Here is a 22,030-nt window from a genome sequence, read left to right as displayed (position 1 = left end):
CACACACACACACACAAATATACACAAGAGTACGAAATCAGTGACATGGTTCTGTTCTATTTTCAGCCAATGAACGATGCGCACCACATAATAAATCATGGTCAATACGATTCTTGCTTTCACCCGATGCCGAATTAGTTGAGCAACACCATTGACTTGGCGAAGAAATTAACGAAATTCGATTAGACCATTACATATATTTCGATATTTATTGTGTGTTTGTTATAATAATAACAATCTTAATAAGCTCTCCTTTGTTGCACTGACATGTGTCAATATAGGGTTCTGCAAAAAATGTCGATTGTACGATTCCGATTCACACTACATGATGAGCAGATGCTTATGAATCACAATCAAATATTCATTCCATAAAACCCATTTTCGTGCCCAACTGTAGATTAAATTACTTTACTGAACCGCAATGGAAACTTCACCCCAAGTAACATTGCATGAAAATTTGTCATTTAAATATCTGGGTAAATTTTGTCAAAGCTTCTCAAATTTAACATTCCCTTGTTCAGAAAAATGAAATTTGATGATAAAAAAACAAAGCAGATGACAATAAAACCGATCGCCCAAACGCATCACGGCAACGGCCATAGCAACCCGATGCACGTTATTTCCGTGCAAATTGAAATGCACATGCGTTCCCCCATTTCCTGCCCTATAAAAATCCACCCAGATCGGATAACATTCATTCGTTATTGATTTGCTACCACATGCCAAGATTGACAAGAAATCAGCGACACAAAGCCCTTGGACGATGGCAAGCTGGAAAAACCGCCATGTAAGTAGCCAATGCATTTCAAGTCCACGTAAGGACCATATACAGGCTCCAGCAACGGTGCCAAACCACCAACACTACAGATGACCGACCACGTAGTGGAAAGCCAAGGGACACCGGATCGTCAGGATCGTCAGATTGTGCGACAGCATCTTCAAGATCGCTTTGTTACTGCTGCGGAATCTGCTCGACAGACCACGGGAACACACCAGCGGCGCATTAGTGCGGACACCGTGCGTCGACGATTGACGTGCAGGTACCTCCACTGTCACAGGCCACACCGAGGACCCATTCTGACACCACGTCATCGCCGGGACCTTCTTCAGTGGGCAACACAGCACCAACATTGGCGCCATCAGCATTCTCCTATTCCTATTCTCAGACGAGAGCCGTTACTGTAGGCCATGGGGAATATTACTCGGATGCTTGTGTTGTTGAGAGAGACTTGTGGAGTGGTCCGAGCATCGTGGTGTGGGGTGGAATTGGTCTTGCACTGAGGGCCGGCCCTTGGTCTTCCAGAACATCGGTCCAGGGAGAGGCTATGGTGTCACAGGAGCTCGGTACATTGATCTTGAGACCACACGCCATACCTCATTTGGCACGTCGCCGCAACCACGAGATTCAGCATGATAACGCCCGTGCCCACACTGCGAGAGCAACAAGAGACTTCCTCCGGCAGTATGGCATCAGAACCATGCAGTGGCCTGCCCTCAGTCCCGATTTAAATCCCATTGAGCACCTGTGGGACGAGATTCAAAGACCGCTGAATGACGTCCGACCAAGGCCGACAACTGCAGCTGAACTGCGTCAGGCGTTCCTCAGAGTGTAGGCTCAAGTGCCTTTGGCCTTCATCATCCGCCTCATCCATTCCATGCATTGACGTTGCACGTCAGTCATCAATGCACATGGCGGACACACAAGATGCTGACTTGTGATGCCATTTTCTCAGAGACGAGAGTTGTGTTTCACTTTAAGAACATTTTACACTTTAATTTCAACCTTGATGATCAGTTTTGCAAAGTTTCACCTTTTTAATATGTCTCAAAGTATGTTTACAGTGTTTGGACAAATAAGGTCTAATATATCTATCCATGGTGACGTTTCTTTTGCGGTTCAGTATACATTAACAGGGATACGGCAAGTCATTGATTGCTATATATCCTATTAACACTGGTTATTCCCTTTTGTCAGCCAGGCAGTTGTCAGACAGGTAAATAATGAAGACAGTATCTATAACTAGAATAGGGCACTCATCGTTAGCGAGTTCTACTCAGATGTTCTTTGATGATCAGACAGGTAGACTGTCATTTTCCCGCGACTAACGGGATCGTTAGGCTCGCTGACTTGATGCATGTGATCGTATCCCAATTGCGTTGATCGATGCTCAAGTTGTCAATCACTGGATTGTCTGGTCTAGATATTTACAGACCGCCGTCATATAGCTTGAATATTGCTGAGTGTATTGTATATGTATATGTATTGTATGCAGCACATCTCTACAGCTGTGTTGTACTCACGGATATTATCTCTTTGTACCCTTGTTTTGTGTATGGGCCGGAGGCCTTAAGTACAATAAAACCTCTTGATCTTGATCTTGAGTGCGGTGTTGAACAACAAACAAACACGTTTCACTTTCCAGGGTACCGTAGATGTCGGGGGAGTGGTGGAAGTGTGGTCTGCTGCATCCAAAGGCGGAAGATTTAACATGTTAAAGTATGTACAGTTTTCTTTCACCCTTATGATTTCAATGTGCAACTCGCCTAAGGCTTCTTAAACGCCTTTCCCTGCTCCCCAAAACAACTGCTTCTCCCTCAAAATAAACAAGCATGAAATACTCACATCCCCCCGCCAATATGACATGTCGGGTTGTGTGCAACTGGGCCTTTTTGTAAATGGCCTAATTGCAGCACTAAAAAAAGTTATTACTGGTGTTGTTTTTCCATCTGCAGTTTATGATAGAATATGTAACTGAATTTGTAATGAGTAAGGATGAGACATATGGACAAACAACTTCTTTATTACAATTAGGAGCGATGGTTTCGGTGTAGGTTCTGACATCGTTATCAAGCAAGTGAAGTACAGAGTATGGTTGACAAGAATATATAGTGTTTATACAGTTGAGTAGGTTTAAGATCAGTTACACTGTTGTATTTGTAATGAGTTGTGTTTCTGCATGAAGTTAGTCAGTGAATGCAACAACTGTGTCCATGACACTTTTGGAGGAACATACACTCAAGCAATGCAGAACTTACCAACAAAAAGGAAATGTATTCAATACTGTGAGATGACATTATGTGCCAAGTTTGGTGAAGAAATATAGTACGGTTTTCAAGATCTGCTACGGAAACGAGGACTACCACCATTTTCAGTCTAAATCAAAGTCCCTGCCATGGAAACTCAAAATTTTTTTTTTTTTTAAAATCCCAAACTATCAAAAGGCACCAGTTCACCACTAGACCTATCTATGTGCCAAGTTTTGTGAAGAAATATGGTACGGTTTTCAAGATCTGCTCCGGAAACGAAATGTGATGGACGGACGGACAGCACCCATTCCTATATCCCCCTTCCACTTCGTGAATAATAAACACACCAATTCACAAATTGACATGCAACACTTTCAACGGGCTGAACTCATAGCTTGTGGGGGCGCTGGTTGCCAAGCAATGTAAGACGCCGCAAGTCACTGTGCAAAGTCGAGTCCCTCGGAAATTAAAACCAATAATCGTGGGCTTAAATCCCGGTTCTAACACATTGGAGGTTTGTCAGCTCCATTCTCGAGCTCGTGGGTTTCATCAACGTGGTCGATTCAGCCGTTCCTCCCTTATGAAGCTGACACGCCGTGATATAACGGGAATACTGTTCACTCACTCACTCACTCACTCAGCTGGTATTCTTTTCAATTGTTAGCAATTGTTACCGTATAAGATCCTTAAATTTTCCAGTGACAGGTACAGCAGTACAACAGTATGCATGCATGAATATAGAAAAAACGTGTTGGGAAAGTTTCTTACCTACTGAAAGTTAATGATTCCTTAGTTCCTTTTGTGACAAGATCACATCACGGAAGAACGCATTACCGACTAACATCTTATCAATTTACAGCTTTGATCCTGATCCAACTGTGCGCCACACGTTCTGGGGGCTGTACTTTGGGAACTTGGCAAGAGGAATCAATTTGTCATTCAACCAATCAACCGTACAACGTATATGTTCCATGAAGACGCTGAAGGGAGCACAGAAGTATGACTTGTTAACAAGGCAATCAGTTTCAGAGACGCCTATCTTTATTAGTACTTAAAGTGTAAGAAATGAAATGTTGAGATATGATTGAAAATTTCTAATAATGACAACTATTTGTCTGACAAGAACATAAATAATCGATAGATAATGACTGGATATATGTTTCTTGCAGAACCATCCAAAGTAGTGTATGTTATGAAAATAAGCATCAATAAGCGAGACAAAATAATTCCAAAACAACAGAAATTGTGTTCAGAATGATACTGTCCTGTTAAAGGAATGCATTGTTCACCACGTGTGGGATTATATATCTTCTTCAAAAAAAGAAACGCACAGATCGATTTTTAGTAAATTTATTGAACCAAAAAAGTCGATATATTTGATTTAATATCACAGATACAAATATGAAATTTAGACACATGTTGTCGTTGTACAAAGGCATTGGAAACTGTTCATTGTCATGTCACATAAGGCCACAAGGTTGCGCTGAACTCAGTATCTCGTGCGACCGCCCCGGGCAGCATACACGGCTCTGCATCTGCTCGGCACTGACTGGATGAGTGTACGAATTCTGTCCTGCGGAATTTTGCGCCATTCTGCTTGTAAAGCGTTGGCCAGTTGAGGGAGTGTCCACGGAGTGTTCTGACGTCGACGTACACGTCGATCGAGCTCATCCCAGAGGTGGGCGATTGGGTTAAAATCTGGAGATCTCGAGGGCCAGGGCATTACGTTGAGGTTCGCATTATGAAGCGTATTCTACCATGACACGAGCTGTGTGCGGTGGAGCGTTGTCCTGTTGGCGGTCAATAATTGGAAGAAGGTGAGGTTGAAGAATTTGATTGTAGCGATTTGCTGTCAAATTTCCTGGACCACAACCAAGTCAGATCTCGTGGTGTAGGAAATGTCCCCCCACGCCATGACACTACCGCCACCGAATTTGTCGAATTCACGTACACAATGTGGGGCAAAACGCTCATTTCGACGACGATAAACACGTTGTCTTTCATCTGGCCGGCGAAGAAGAAATCGTGATTCATCGCTAAACCACACTCGTCTCCAGTTTCTCATATTCCAAGGCTGTAAGGTATGGCACCAACCCAAGCGTCGCTGTCGATGGACCTGTTGCAAAACAGGGACGATAACGGATTCCAGCCTCGCAAAGATGGTTCCTGACAGTCTGGTCCGATATCCTCCTAAAGCCAGGGATGCGCCCTGCAGTCTCCGTAGCTGTGGCATTGCGATGACGTAGGTGGAACAGTCCAATGTAGCAATTCTGTGCAGGGGTGATAACTCTTGGTCGGCCCGTTCTCGGACGGTCTGCAATGGAATTGAACTGTGTGTATCGGTCACAAAGGCGGCAAATGGTGCTGTGGTGGACGTTGAAGTGGCGTCCAACAGAAGACTGCGATTCCCCTCTTTGGATACGTCCTATGGCGATGTTCGGATCGGCAGCGCTGAGTCTCGGCATTTTCGAATTTTGACAATTGAATGACAGATTATTGGTTTATGCTTGCCTCCGAGCCAATACCACGAGTTACGAATGCCATAACGTGCACGTACATTTTGCTTTAATGTTTTCCTCCATGACATTTTTAAACAAGTGTGAAAACAATGCCGTTTAAGACATTGCAAATCGACAATGGCTGTGCTCTGACGCACCGTTTGTTGAATATCAGGGCACCAACATTTTCCAATAACATATATCCAATTTATATTCCGGATTTTTTGTGTAGTCAGGTTCAATGAACTACATAATACCTGTGCATTTTTTTAAAGAGTGTATGTGTATTAGTAAATATAGTGACTATATTAACCTATTTAGCATATGTATTGCACAGCCAATGTCATGTTATCATTGCACCAAAGCACCATTTTATATATACAGTGTTAATAATTGATTGACGTGTCAGGCTACAGGAGTAAGGATATTATCATTAGGGAGGGGACTGTCATGGAGAAGAATGGTTCATGGTTAAAAATATCAAACGCACACACAACGTTGTGGGTTTCAATTTTATCAATATCTCCATGTGCAGATCAACTTCATTATAAAATAATATTACAACATTGTAATGATTACTTTGAAAGAAATAATTATGAAAACAATATTAATAAATTTACCACTGTAGATATGTCGATGTCAACAGTGTCCTATGTACTATGATTGTGTCAACTTGGACGTGGTCCTTGAAAAGAATAACAAATGTTTCAGGAAGTCATTATTTTGAAAACAAAATATTAGTTTTGTTTTCATAATATGTTTGTTTTCTACTTTTATATGACATAACTACTTACACTGAAATGTGCCATATTCTCATTCCTGATTCTGAAGGAACCACATGCAAATTACAACTTGTTTTATCTTCTGGATTACACGTGTGTGTTATTTATGACACTATAAATTCTAGCATTCATCACAGGTATGCTACAAAATTAATTTCTTTGCGTCGTGTTGATCCACTTGATCAAAGTTATCTTGTAATGACTCTTGTGACATGCTTCCTCCTCCAGAGTTACCTTTCTCGCCGGTCCAATCTACTGGCTGTCTTTTACACTCTCCATACTAATCGGTATCGTGGCTTACTCCTATTACGATCATCTGGGGTGCGATCCGCTTGCTTCTGGTCAAATCACCAACCCAAATCAGGTACCAACCTGTTTTCCGTCTAGAACTGACCCATATTTGACTATTGTGTCTTACTTTCATGGCATGTGTATAGTATGGAAAAACTACGTCAAGGTGTTGTGTTATAAGCACGTAAGCCAACTGCGGAATCACGCTAAAATGGAATATTGCCAAGGGAAGGGAGTTAACTGACTTAAAAAGTCGAATTTCCACCCTTGCCAAACTTGGCTGTAATTTATAGGCTCGATCGTAGATCCACCAGTGGCTATGTCTCTTGTATGTCCCCCCTACTGACCAATCAGATTCCACCTCTCATATATCTTGCACTTGCCTTAAACAAAATGGCAGCGAGTCAAGACGATTTCATCGACAAAAATGATCTTTATTGTAATAAAACGAGGATTCTATCTGCATTGAATCACTTGAGCACCTTGGTTTAAAACGTAAAAAGATTTGGAAAATATCTGTCGACACCCAGTTGACGGAATGCATCCTGCAATCGAACGAATATGGCACCGCGGGTGCCGATTTCGTTACAGGATTTTGATTGGACTATGCACACACTCGCTAGTCCAGCCAAAACATAACTCATAATTCCAGCCTAGTTGGGCCAGGGTGGACACTGGATTCTTGTAGTCAGTTAATTACCGTGCCTCGGGAAGATTGCCTGATGGCAGCGATACACGACTCTGATGACGTTAATAGTCATACTAAAACACCAACTGTTTTTTGTAAATGTGTTTTACACAATGTCAGTTTAAAGTACTGTGGGCCAAATGATACTTTTCAGATCATTCCCTTCCTGACTGTGGACATATTCAAAGGTATCCCTGGGATGCTGGGACTGTTTGTGGCAGCTCTCTGTAGTGCCTCACTGAGGTGAGGGAATGGGGGGATAAGACGTGGCTTAACGTCGCGGTCAGTATTATTGCGCTAATTTTTAGTGACGTTCATGCATGCTCTACTTGTCCGGACTAATGCCGGTTTTATAGTGCTAGCCCACTGAGACATCATACGGCACCTTAAAATGGATACTTCACTCAGACACAGTATACTGATTCTGAGACGACCAGTCCTTGCTAAATCCCCTTAACACCGAGCACTGGACCGGGAAACAGCTAGTAAAGACTCTTGGCAGCTATCATTATCAGTACACAGCTGAACGTCAGTTCTCTGAAGTAGAAGTAACAATACTTTGTGTATGAAGATATAACAAATGTCGTTTGGCCCATGAGAAATTGTCACATAGTATGTGTCCATGTAGGATGACATCTAACAAAGGCCGACATGGTTTATGTGTACATGTTAAGGTATTAAATAATTCCTTGAATGGCGTTTGTTGAGATTGAAGTCTACATTTTACATAATCCCTCCAGCACTATTTCCTCTGGGCTGTCCAGTCTGTCGGCCACAACCTGGGAAGACATCCTCAAGCATCACCTGCCAAACCATTCCGACTTCAAGGCAACACTTGTAGCTAAAGTAGCAGGTAGGATGTTGCGAACACATGTTTGATATGTGTGTATATGTCTGTGTCATTTTTTGACTACCCACACCCGTCTTCCCGAGGCAAGCGTGTCCACTAGCCTATATCAAAGCCTAGTTTCTACCCTTGCCACAACAAGGCCACTTTCCTGGGCTCGACTCTGGCGCCACCTCGCATGGATCACTAGTTGAGCCCCTCGTAATGAAAACGCGATATCCAATCAGATCACTGTTCTAATATCGTATAGCTTCACAAAGATGGCGACTACCATTGGCGACAACCAAGTCGATCAGACAACGAAAACAATCGCGATTTCATCCCTGACACAAAACATAGGCAACACAAAGTAAACTGACAACAGCCTTTGAACTAAATATGGCGCTATATAACCTCAAACATTTTGTTTACACCGTATTACTTAGGTCGAACTTATGACAGGCTCTGAAAGCATGTAGCACGGCAACTTGGTCAGCTAACATGAGGTTGGCTCCCCTGAAGAAATCAATCAAAGCCTTGCAATTGTTTCGTTCTAGGCCCCGCGTCACAATTTTCATGTCATATGGCTCATTGTGACGCAAAAAATATGTCGTCACAGTAATTATATATAGGCAAGTGCCAAATAGCAAGCTCTCTGTTGTCCTAAAAACTTAATATTAATTCTCCTTCTATATTTCTACCGTGTTTTCTGCACAATATGTATTGCCACTCATGATGAATATTGCTGTATCCGCAACTTTGCATTTTGTAGCCTGTAATTGTACATATAATTATTAAACTATGCCTACTCACACTGACTGTAAAAGAAGTACTATTCTAACGATATAGCCTCCGCGGTGATGCGGCCGTCAAATCGGTTGTTCAAAACAGATGGGGTTATTGTGATGTGATTACCTCTGACCAATCAAAATCAGTATTTTCCAAATTCATGATAAAATGTTGGGTTAACAAGTGAAAACAAACGAACACTTGTACAAAAAAACTCGTTCTCGCAAGGAAAATACCGGAATTTAGACACTCGTGTCGAAAACAAAGAATGACGCTCATATATGTCCTCTATATATCATATACATGTCTGATCTCCTTTCAGTGATGATCTACGGAGTGTTTTCCTTTGGGGTAGCCATCCTAATATCCTTGGTCGGAGGGACATTGTGGCAGGTATGGAAACTCATCTTAATATCATGTGGACTCACTTATTCAGGGGCGGTCGGGTAGCCTAGTGGTTTAAGCGTTAGCTCGTCACGCCGAAAACCCGGGTTCGATTCCCGACATGGGTACAATGTGTGAAGCCCATTTCTGGTGTCCCCCGCCGTGATATTGCTGGAATATTGCTAAAAGCGGCGTAAAACCAAACTCACTCACTCACTTATTCAATTTAACAGTCCTTTGCTCTAAACAGGGAAATAAAGTTATTTACGTTACTTTCAAAAGCAGTGTTGATTTTCTAAAATTGATTCATCTGAAGGGATTGTTATCTGCGTGGTATGAAGCAAGATTAATACATTATTATTGTTTAGCTCACCAGACTGAAAGTCAAGTGAGCTTTTGTTGTGGCCTGCGTGTCCGAGGATCGAATCTGATTTTACACTTTCGACCCTTTAGAGACATTTGTTTTAAAATAGTAATAAAATGTTTGGTACACGTGTAATTAAAACGAGGGCTAAAGATTTGTGTCCGGGTGCATATTGATTACTATTACCAGGTAGGGTCCGATATATTTTGTGTGACAGATGGAAAGTAGTATGTTATTGTCCGTGATAGTGAGTGCGAGGTCGACAACCTCTGCGTGTTCGTGCGCGTGCGTGCGTATAGTGAAAATACCTTTTAACTACTGTTTTGTCTTATGGACCAAATCGTCTAAGTTAGGTAGATTCTCAAAACACATGGTCAACCATTTTGCAACAAAAGTTTAGAGATTCAAAATTTAACACAAACGATAACGTCTGTTCAAGATGATTTGTTTCTTTTTACCCAATTATAAAGGTAAGCAGTTGTCAGCTGCCTTTAGCACCTTTAATGTGTCATATCTTAGACACGGTATTAAGTATGTTGAAGGCATCATAGTGTATAAAGTTTGCGGTCAAATATATTGTGGAGAGAAACTATGAGTCCAATCCTGTTCATGTGATCACCAAATGAAGGACAGCATTGACTTGACAGGTTGTTTAGTATAAATATTTTAAAAGTAAAACAATTACTGACGTCTGTGAGGTGGTGTTATACCTTAAATCTAACAATTATTTACTTCGATATTCACATGCTTTGTTTCATCGCAGTGCGGGTTAGGTACCACATCTCTGGTTTGTATGTGCAAATGCCTTGGCAATGTCCATAAGGCTTATGCCATCAGTGTCCTCTTTGTAAATGTGCAACAGCATGATAAATTGTGTCTTCTTTGTCAAGACGTTGCTGGGGCAAGGTACTTCTTAGATGTGTTTTCAGTCTCCTAAGACTTGAGAATGATCGTTCAGATGTTGCAGTAATGATCCGTATTATCAGGTAAATCTTGAGCACTGATCGCCTCAACATATTGTTGGTTTTTTGCTGCAGATCAGTGTCTGAAACTCAGCAGAGCAAACTGAGAGCCTTAAGGGTCAGCATATTTAAACAACTGTAGGCCCAGTGGAAAAAACTGTAGGCCCAAACATTTCAGCTGAAGCAGGAAGACATACTCTTGGAATATAAATCACAGCACACAACAAGTCAACCAGGAATGGTGATTTCATTAATTAATTTATTTACGTTTTGCTTGAAACGTCTTTATATTGCTCTTTGACATGTTCAATATGGATCCGTTTTCGAAGCATGTGTCCCAGATTATTATTATTTTTAATAACATGGCAGAAAATACTTCATCATTTTAATTCAATTGATAAATATGACAAATTGAAATCAAATACGTATTTTCTGACTTTGTGAAAAGTGATAGATTTAATAAGTGAATTATTTTGACGTGGCTGCGGTGTGGCCGGTACGGTGTTGAAAGAGTTAACGAACGGAGTACATTGAAGCTGGGTCCTGTTTCACCAAGCAATCTCAGTGTTTTGAATCATATACCATGCTTACAGTTTCAAATAAACTGCAGGCCGTGAGGGCATGCTGAAATATAAAACTATCAGCCCGAGAAAAAATCTGTCAGCCTCGGGCCAATGGGCCGATGTTTATTTTGAACACTGCTGCAGAAACATAGATTTATAAAAATAACTCGCCAGGACAGATTATTTGGTTTACAAGAGTAAAGGTAGTTAACCTAAGCTAAATTGGTCGTCATTGTGACGTTGATATGCTGTCAACACCAATGAATCTTAAGGCGCAAAAATTCCCGTAACAGGGTCAAAGGCAAATTGCCATGTTTCGAAGTGACATCGGCACCAAAATGTTTCCTTGCATACAACTGTTCAGGATTCAAGAACACCCGTGAGAGGACAGTTTATACATTCAATTTTATTCTGATTCATACATGTAACTTTGTTTGAAGGGCACGTAAACATAACATAGCAACATCATAAATGCTTGACTAAAATCAAATTTGAAAAACGGTAGATGATGTTTGTCGCTCTGCACAATTTCAACGATTGGTCGGCGCCTTGTCTGCCTCCTTCCACCTCGGATTTTTAAATCTCATTCACGGGGCTTTTCTGCCTGCACATTCGTTTGATTACTGTGTCCACAATATAAGCTCTGAATTAGTAACAGCATAGAAGATGCAGTAGTGTACTCAATTCTCAATTTTTAAACATTAAGATTATCAGAGATTTACGATAATATTGTTTGATTTTGCTTTACCAAATAAAGTGGATACTGAAATTCTTCTTCAACATTACTGGGACATTTTTAAGGAACATTAATAACTGCATCACTTCGGGCTTTCCTCCAACATTTAGCTAACACGCCGTGATATTAAAGTAATACTGTTGAAAGAGGCGTTAAACTAAACGCACTGACTCACTAATACTATTGTACATTCTTTAATATTTTAATAGGCAGCGCCCTAGCCCAGCAAACACCACTGCATTACATGTAAACAACTAATAATTGCTTACAGAAGTCAAGGTGTGATCGCTCAACATTATCTCCCTTGAGGAAACCAAGGTTAGCTGATACCTGACATTAAACGCCACCAGTGTAACTATCGAACAATTTCCAGATGTGTAAAGCTATCAACAACACCAATATTTGTTTCATCACAGGACCATTTCTCTACTGACTGTACTAGCCACCTTTTCTAAACACAACGTTTGTGGTTTAGGTGTTAAATTCAAAGCCCAATGATTTTCAATAAAAATACTATCTAGGAAAATTGATATTCGCAACAAATTCAAATTTTCCACTTTATTTTCACTTTAAGACTACTTTCAAAGAGTGTATGTTACAATATGTACAAAAGTAAATAATAAAAAAAGATATCCCAATAGTTTTTCTTTAAAAGAAAACTCGCTCTGACGCCTACGTGTGTTTATGCAGGAAGTAATATTTAATATCAATGCTGGCAGCAACTTTTGTTAATTTTCTTAAGTGTCTGTCTTCGTTGACTATATAGTGAGCTACAGTGCCAACGCACTATTTTTGCAATTATAGCCTCCTTGATAGCGAAACACGCATCTATAACTATTCACAATTATGAATATTTCATTGAAGATAGCCATAAGTGTCCTAGCGGCCTTTACCGGACCTCTGTGTGGATTATTCATCTTGGCAGCATTTTGTCCTTGGGCTAATGCAAAGGTACGGATCACACATCATCCGGTTGGTACTATCATTGGTATAGTTTTTAACAGGCGTTTTATGGTCGGGAAGACCAAGAATGTCAACTGAAACACTTTAACTTGTAAGTGATGATTTTAGCAGGCATGTCTCAGACTGAGCAAACTTTGTCAGTATCACGAGGTTTTGGTGTTGTTTGTTTGTTGTTTAACCCCGCACTAAGCAATATTTTGGAGCTATGTGACGGCGGTCTGTAAATAATCGAGGCTGAACCAGACAATCCAATCCAATTGGGATACGATGACGTGCATCAGCCTAGTCAGTAAGGCTGTCACTCCGATCTCGTCAGTCGCCTCTTACAACAAGCATGGTCGCAAGCATTGGTTGATGCAGACCTATTCTACCCCGGATCTTCAAGGGTCAGTATCTTGAAACAAGGGCAGAGTACCCTATATTTGTCCAAATTGTTTTCGTATTTGGAGTAAAAACTGCAAATTTTGAGACCGAAGGGGAAGGTCAAAATTAAAAATAATATCAATAATAAACATACAGTAATAAGAAAAAGTGGACCATTTTCAGAGAAATGCATTTTGGATATCTCATCAGAAAGAGGTTACTGAACATACAGTTCCCACATTATCCTCTTTTAGTCATTGCTGTCATGTAGTTATATTGAAAAGGTGATCGTTGTCTATTATCCCATCATGTTTGCATTTTTGTAACATAAAATGTGATATGGACATGCCGTGATATAACCTGAATACTGTCCGCTCACTCACTCATTCACGCATTCACTCACTCACTCACTTAGCAATTGTTAGCAATTGTAATATCAAATACTTAAACTTTCCAGTGACAGATACAACAGCATACATTATTGAATATAGTAATAACGTGTTGGAAACGTTTATACCAAACCCAAACTTGATGATTGTTACAAGCTCATATGGCACCGATGATGTTTCTTGGCCCGTCAGCACCACACCTGTGCTCGTGGGTTTCACCAACTTGGTAAACGCCTGAGCCTAAGGGTCCAGATTTTCGAAACGATCTCAGCTGAGATAAATTTTAACAACTTACGTTCGAAGATATGATATCTTAAATTTAAGATTAGATAGATTTTCGAAACTATCAGAAACCTTTCGCAAATCGCATGAAGACACGATAACTATCGCTACTCTGTCTGAGAACTCATTTGTGTCAGAGATTGAAAAAGCGGGGTATTTCCAAATGACGTCACGGAGATATCCCAGCCGCTGACAATAACAAGTGACTTGGAATTCATGATCACATTGTCAGGTCACATTGTTTAACACGCAACTATTTGAGTGACATTCCGTACAATCCTTCGTATATATATCCTTCATGTAGACGTTTTGTTCTTATGATAAATGATGCCATGACTACCTAAACACAAATAACATTCGTGTGTCATGCAAAGGCATTTTTCAAACCCTATAAATGTTATAATCAAAAAGTGTAGTGTTACCACAATATAGCTATTAGAATTGGAATAATGTGCAAAAAAGATACTTCACTAGTTTCTCTTCAAAAGACCCTCCCGCGAGCGCGCAGAACTTTATGTTAACACTTTGCGTACAGGACGAAAGTCAAAGACGAAAGTAAGGGACGTTATTCTAAATGACAATGACGAGACCTATGATCGAACAGCAGGCGTTCAGCATTTAAGATGCGTGTTCAAGTGATGTTATGTGATGAATAGTTGGTCAGTTTCACAATACTGCTTGCTTTTCGTGTTTATGTCAAAATTCAAGTTTATAAAGAAAACACCAATATTATATCTGAAAACACTCAAAACAAAAATTGTTCAGGAAGCAGCGCACCCATTATGACATAAAGTATGTTTCTTTTGTTTTTTACATATCCAATATATTTTGGGAATAAACAAAGGACTCAAATACAATATCAATCTCTTTGTATTTAGATTATATAATTTACAAAAAAATCTATCTAGATTTTTACTTCTTATCAAAATTTGAAAGTGACTAATTTTCGTTCCCAAAGGGAGATACTTGAGTAATTGTCAAGTTATGTTGTCTCATGGAACACACCACAAGTTAAAGTGAACTCTATTCTTTTAAATTAAGTAGAGCTAATAAATTGATTTGTCTGATTTGATTAAAATCTGTCTGAGGAGCGAAGTATCCACATTGTAAATGCGTGACATCTATTCCCAAACGTTGTTCGATGACGTTTGGCTTGTCTGACAGCATTGCTAAGGGTCATCTAATAGTACTTGTCCGGTGACTCTATCCTTTACAATGTTTTTATTGTGTTAACGGTCTCAGGTATCTATATTTTATTAATCTAAAACGAGTAAATGTACACTTGAATTTTAAAAAGACCAACATCGATCATTATTTTAAAATAGGTCCATTGAATGCAAAATTCAAAGATTATCGCGGTAAAAATGTCTATTTTATACTGATCAGTAAATTTCATTCAATGAACATTGTCTACGAAAATATATTGGAAAGTGATTTTTTGGAAAATGTTCAACATCCGGTAATTTAAGATGACATTTTGAACCAAAAAGAGCATGGGAAACCATTTTTTATTTGATTTCACATGTGTAGATTGATGTAATTTTATAACATGCGAAAATAAAGACTAAAGCATTGTCTCATATGCAATCCAGAAAATATTACAGCGGAACTCTGCGCTGTATGAAAACTGTAACATTGAGCAAGGTCTAGCTGGGCGAATACAAAGGGAAACCACTCTCAGTTAGAGTATGATAAGCTGCCTCTGAGTTGACAATAAGGTCACGGTCAGTACTATAGCCTGCCGACACCTTCCGTTTTTATCATTCCCAAATTATCGAAAAAGTATGTTGTTTCACACTTCTTCAGCATGGACTCGGATAGAAATATATTGTAAGCTATCGACTCCATAGTTATGTGGATCGCTGTTCCTATTTAGGACATTTCTGACGTGAAATCTTTGATGCGTTCTTCGTGTTTTCGAAGTGTCAATTTGAATTCCACAGTTTTCAGAAATGTCAATGTTTGAACGTAAAACAGATTATTTGTTTGAAAACAATGGTTTGTAAAGTATGCCGCCATCTTTGATCAAGATAAAATAAACTTACGACAGGTATGGGGCTATCTTAGATTTATGACAATCTTACAATATCTTAGGGCTACGACAGTTTTGAAAATAGACTACGATAGACTACGATTTCCATACGATAACTTAACGATACTTTTAGGGCTACGATCGTTTCGAAAATCTAGGGCCTGTATCATTTCGGGCTTACACCACACATTAAGTTGACACCCTTTCCTGTGACAGACACAACATAATACATAACTGAATACGGAAATAATGTGTTTATAAAGTTTATACCAACCACCAAACCCAATGATGCAAATAGTTCCTTTCCTTCTAGATTAAATTACACCGATGATGTGTCTAGGCCTGTCAGCACCATACCTTTGCTCGTGGGTTCCACATGCATCATGTCGGGCTTTCCCCCAACTTTAAGCTAACACGCAGAGATATAACAGGAATACTGTTAAAGGCAGCATTAAACCCAACTCACTCACTCACTCATCCTATTCATGTGACAGGGGGCATTCACCGGTACACTCGTGGGTTTAATACTCATGATGTGGATCTGCCTGGGTTCTACATTTTCCGGTGTTGTGAAGCCGACACCATGGCTTCCTCCTGCATCAACTAACCAATGCATGACTGCAACACCACCAGTGGCTTCAAACACGTCTACATGGACGACGTTTACACCATCTGTGTACAACGCATCAGTGGCCGAAACCTTCCGAGAGCCGTATGTATCAAATCAATTGAACAAAGCATGTGAGACAGCATTGAAATGAAATAGCTTGGTAACATGTAATACTTACAAGAAGTAAAAGACCACTATTCATTCATTTTACTATAGTTATTAGACCCGTGAAGATTCCGGGGTAGAGTAGGTCTTCAGCAACCAATGCTTGCCGTAAAAGGCGATTATGCCTGTCGTAAAAGGTGACTAACGGGATCGGGTGTTCAGGCTTGCTGACTTGGTTGATGCATGTCATCAACCCCAATTGAGTGGATCGATGCTCATGATAGAAAATCACTGGTTTGTCTGGTCCAGACTCGATTATTTACAGACCGCCGTCATATGGCTGGAATATTGCCGAGTGTGTTTCTAAATAAGGCTGGTCACGTGACGAGACTTCTGAACAATAGGCTGACCGCTGAGTTGATATGGCATACCATATTCCTGTATTATCGTTAATAGACTCACAATGAGTAATCTTGCCATAAACTATTTAAAAATTTGGCATTATCTATGTTTAGATTTTCCCATTTGTCAGTTTAAGCGGCACAATAAAAGGTGACTATGTCGACCATGGGAAGATATTACTTAGAAACAAATTTCAACTGATGAATTATTTGATGGGCATTGATCAGTAGTTGCCGGATGACAGAGTAGACAACAACAGTTTATGGACAACAACTTTATTTCACTGTAATAGCGACGATTCGGTATAGATCCTTAAATACGGTATAAAGATCTATACCGAAACGTCACCATGACAGTAAAAAAAAAGATGTTGTTATCCATAAATTGTGTCTACTTTAAAATCTCCACAGGGACGTGTGGTTTTCTAACTGACATGTGAATCGATACTCTGAATAACCAATTCAGCAGCGATGTGTGCACCTGTTGTCATACACAAATGTGAGTGTTGTATAACTATTTGGATTTTTTACATCTTGAGTGAACGTGTTTTAGCATATGGATAGAGGAAATCTACCGGCTCTCTTATGTGTGGCTTGCACTTCTCGGCATTAGTCTGACAACATTCACTGGCTTCACTGCCAGTTGGATCACAGGTAACAACATTATCAGATAAACCTCGGATAATTTAGCTTTGGAGTTTACACATACACGAGTTTACTTTTTATAATATTTCCAGGGGCGGTCGGGTAGCCTAGTGGTTAAAGCGTTCGCTCGTCACGCCGAAGACCCGGGTTCGATTCCCGACATGGGTACACTGTGTGAAGCCCATTTCTGGTGTCCCCAGCCGTGATATTGTTGGAATATTGCTAAAAGCAGCGTAAAACCATACTCACTCACTTAATAACTCTTATAATATTTCGAAGACGCATGAATGACCTTGTGATTTGTTTGACTACACCTGGACCAGACACGATTATTTAGAGACCACCGTCATATAGTTGGAATAGTGCTGAGAGCGGCGTTAAACAACAAATACACAAATCTTATGATATCTTTATATCTTCTGGGCACAAGTGGCCTTGTCATCTGAACAACTGTAAGGCCTTGTGCAATCCTCTAATCTTTTCAAAAACTTTACATGTCTCAAAATATATTTGAAAACCAAAACGTAAACTTTATGGATGACAACTCTGATTTACTGCATATAGCAACGTTTCAATGTATGAACTATACGCTCAGGGCAAACCTATTCTTTATTACACATGAGGATAGAGCTAACTTCTTTAACAGATCACAAAATTCGAATCCCTTCTAACGAATACATGTAGCTGCAATATTGCTGACACGGCTTAAATCAAGTTTTGCTCATTTTCTAACTGTTTTCGAAAATGACAAAAAAAACCATGGACTAAATCCGCCTGCTTGTTTTACTTACCTCGTGAGGAAATGCGGGGACCTGAAGAAATGTGGGGAACTGCAGAAAACTTTCAAAGGGATAGTTTTGATCCTACCATCACAGCAATGCATCCAAGTCAAACGTGATTATATCGCCCTAACACGCTGCATACAGTATGAATATCATCTCTGATCATAATTTCAGGTTTTAATCGCAACAGCCCAGTAGATCCCAGGTACTTGGTGCCTGTTGTTGACAGACTGTGCTGCTGTCTTCCCAGATCGACCAGGGCTTTCCTTTCACGCAGAACAAACAAGGATAGCATCACGGTAGTCTGAGAATGTTGTTTCTGTATGTCAAGGTTGATTCAAACCTACAATCATATGTTATGTGAGCTGATGGTGTCAAATTCATATTCGGTGCTTGGGGGAGGGAAGTTTTACAAAAATATACTCTTCAAATAAAGAAAAGGAAAGCCAGATTTGTGTGAGGTTGGAAAATACATTTATACGAAGAACTGTACAAGGTATTGAGCCGAAATGTTGTGGAGTGAACACTTGGTGATTGTAGTCATCTCAGTTATCGGTACATAGGAAAGGTCCAAGGTGAAGGTCAGCTACTATCAATAATGCGTATGTACCCCCGTTGGAATCGATAGCGGCCTGATATCTCCTGCACGTGGAAGAGACAAGTATGCCAATCACATCCTGGGAGATTGGTAGCCCTCTCAGCCTGCAACGCAAAAGCCAACTGCTGCAACGTTTGGGGTTGTGGTTGACGTCGGAGTAGCCGTCTATCCGATTCATCCCACAGGTGTTCTATCGGATGGAGGGCCAGGGGAGAACATCAACGTTGTTGTTGTTGTGTAGACAGCCTCTCGTGATCCGTGCTGTATGCGGTCGAGCGTTGTCCTGCTGGAATACACCGTTGCCATTTGCTGCAATTGGATGTAGCAGGAGAATTTCGTTGATGTATCGTTAAGATTGCACTTGATATGGACCAAACCTGTCTAGCCATGATGAGAGATATCCGCCCACATCATAACGCTACCCACATCAAAGCTGTCCACTTCCAGTACGCAGTTACCGGCGTAAAGTTCTCCCCGAAGTCTGTACACCCGTGCTCTTCACTCCCCTCAACGGAGAAGAAATCTTGATTCGTCACCGAACCAGACATCTCTCTATCGCGGTTGAGGACATACCCAGATTTGAGGACACCAAGGCAGTCGTTATTGACGATTTTGTCGACTCAATATGACGGGTCAAACAGGACGTCTTGCTCCTATACCTGCTGCTCCTTAACAGTTTGTACTGTCTGGTCGGAGACTTTGCGCAGTCCGGGTATTTGGGATGCGGTTGAGGTGGCTGTGGTCGTCCTTTCACGTAGGTGGCGCAGTCGCAAGTAGCGATCTTGGGCGGGGTGGTTACTCTTGGTCGTCACGACCTTGGCCGATTACGTGTTAACCCATGCTGTTGAAACCGATCCCATAGCCTTGTGATTGTGCTGGGCGCTACATTGAAAACCCTGATCGGGATTCCCCTGCCTGCAAGAGGCCTATGGCGTTGTTTCTTTGCACTTCTGTTAATCGTGACATGTTGAACTGTCACTGTTCGATTGATGCAGATGCCAGGCTATCAAAAACCCTGAACTTTAATACCGTTCATAATGCTGCTGCACGTGCAGTACGTGCAGCTCCAAGGCCCTTTTGTTAATGCACTGGGTGCGCTTTTTTCCGAATCGTACGTATTTCCTGACTAATGGTTTGTCTTGAAATTTGTCACTAAGACCATAACACATTAAAACTCTTCATTTTGCACCTCTTGGTCCGCTAATTTTGCTTTTATGGCCCAAACTACCCGTTTTGCGTTTCTTTTTTTGAAGAGTATAATTAATTCCTTGAAATCAAACAATGACGATATACCTAAATATATCGATTAACGATACCATCATAAACGCAAGAAATAGTAAAGTTTAATTCTCATCAAAATATTCAAACCTGTTTCTAGAGTACTCTGCAGAGTTTTGTGAAAAAAATATTATATTCATTCCAGCAACATTTTACATTTACAGATAATGCATGGAATGTAATACTGTCCGTTGTAGACAGCAACATAATATGTTCTGTTGCTATATACTCTGCGGAGATGGTGCAGATTACGCGGGTCAAAACATATTTGCAAATTTATGCTAATAATCCTTTGGTTGTCGACATTAGCTGCTGGTTGCCCAGAGAGAAACAAATTTTAAGCGTTCGTTCGAGGGTCGCTTAATCAGTAAATAATGAGATCAAAAGATTGAAGCAAACATAACCTCGCAGTTTAGAATGCATTAAGTTATAATTTTTAGAAGTTATTAAAAAAAATATATGCCTTTATTGACAATATTTATTGTGTGTTGTAGAGTGCAGTGAATCTTGCTGGGCCTCGGCTGATGATGCCATCAGAAGGGGTACATGAACTGCCGCTGTCAGTTAGAGGGTCGGAGGAGTTGTCTCCCTTACAACCATGCAGGGGAGATGAAACTGTATGATGTTTAATCCGATGGATGGTAGGAGGACGAACACTTCTCTCTGCGCTAAGACTCACTTAAAAATAGACTTCCTGGTAAAGTTTGGAAATTTAGTCGGAAAAGAACCAACCTCTTGAACATTCAAACCACCCATCGAGCCTGGAGGCCTACAAGGAATAAAACAGCCCGTCTTGGTTCCACAAATTTCATGTCTTTTGGTTTCATTTCTTACTCGCATTTTCCCAACTGTGTCTTCCCATTCTCAAGGAACTAATGTTTGAATCTGACCGTTACTGACCATGTCATTTGAATCAGCTGTCTTCTCTCTGACATATTTGTTCCAATTCGTTGTATACAGTCTGACAGTTTCTGTTCTCGCCTCTTGCCTGACAGGTCCTTTGAAGTCTGTTTGATTCTTCTCACCGTTGATTGGCTGCTGACTCTGTGGGCGTGTCAAGTTATGTGCATGAATTAAACAATCACCTTATTCATGTAACAGGATATTGTATAGTTTTCAAGGATATTGTTTTAGCTTTTCCTTTTCAAGTAGTTATTTATCTTTATTGGTTTTAGCATAAGATTGGATTAAGAGTCCAAGCGGTTGGTCCATTTTACTTAAGGGTGGACAGGTTATTCTATTCCTGTTATGTTGCATTTGCACACATATAAGTGACTCTGCTTATAAAATTTGCACAGGCAAGACATGGATTTGTTTGTTTGTTTGTTGTTTAACGCCGCACTCAGTAATATTCCAACTATATGACTGCGGTCTGTAAAAAATCGAGTCCGGACCAGATAATCCAGTGACTGACGTCATGAGCATCGATCTACGCATACAAGTCAGGGATCTTGACCACCCGATCCCGTTAGTCGCCTCTTACAACAAGCATAGACGCCTCTTACGACAAGCATAGTCGCCTCTCACGGCAAGCAAGGGTTGCTGAATACCTATTCTCTACCTGAATCTTCACGGGTGGGCAATACATTAACAACAAATAGCGCAGCAATGCCATAATCCTATGTTCATGATGTGGGTTTGTAGACACTCCCTGGTGTCCCCCACAGTGGTG

General features: G+C 40.5%; 1 protein-coding gene and 1 long non-coding RNA gene across 2 annotated transcripts; both read left to right on the top strand.

Annotated features, from left to right (window-relative positions):
• The first annotated feature begins 3,899 nt into the window (after window positions 1-3,899).
• LOC125377927 (sodium-coupled monocarboxylate transporter 2-like) lies at window positions 3,900-10,718 on the top strand. Its single transcript, XM_048392037.1, has 5 exons — window positions 3,900-4,024; window positions 6,536-6,671; window positions 7,441-7,529; window positions 8,027-8,139; window positions 10,687-10,718. The coding sequence occupies exons 1-5, from the start codon at window positions 3,999-4,001 to the stop codon at window positions 10,716-10,718; spliced, it is 396 nt and encodes a 131-aa protein (XP_048247994.1). The 5' UTR covers window positions 3,900-3,998.
• Window positions 10,719-12,774: 2,056 nt separating this feature from the next.
• On the top strand, window positions 12,775-18,753 carry LOC124146774. The gene is made up of 4 exons (XR_006862725.1): window positions 12,775-12,861; window positions 16,434-16,651; window positions 17,609-17,709; window positions 18,657-18,753. It is a non-coding gene; the product is annotated as an uncharacterized LOC124146774 (long non-coding RNA).
• The last annotated feature ends 3,277 nt before the right edge of the window (window positions 18,754-22,030 follow it).

This window comes from Haliotis rufescens, unplaced genomic scaffold (assembly GCF_023055435.1).
Source record: "Haliotis rufescens isolate VD_foot unplaced genomic scaffold, xgHalRufe1.0.p SCAF_106, whole genome shotgun sequence".
Lineage (NCBI taxonomy): Eukaryota > Metazoa > Mollusca > Gastropoda > Lepetellida > Haliotidae > Haliotis > Haliotis rufescens.
The sequence above is the reverse complement of the archived record's forward strand: the minus strand, read 5'-3'. Positions and strand labels throughout refer to the sequence as shown.

Excerpts from the sequence above, each read along its gene's own strand:
- LOC125377927 (XM_048392037.1), top strand. The coding sequence starts at position 3,999 with ATGAAGACGCTGAAGGGAGCACAGAA. Across the intron at positions 4,025-6,535 it reads ACGCTGAAGGGAGCACAGAA|AGTTACCTTTCTCGCCGGTC; the intron begins GTATGACTTGTT and ends TTCCTCCTCCAG. Across the intron at positions 7,530-8,026 it reads CTCTGTAGTGCCTCACTGAG|CACTATTTCCTCTGGGCTGT; the intron begins GTGAGGGAATGG and ends TAATCCCTCCAG.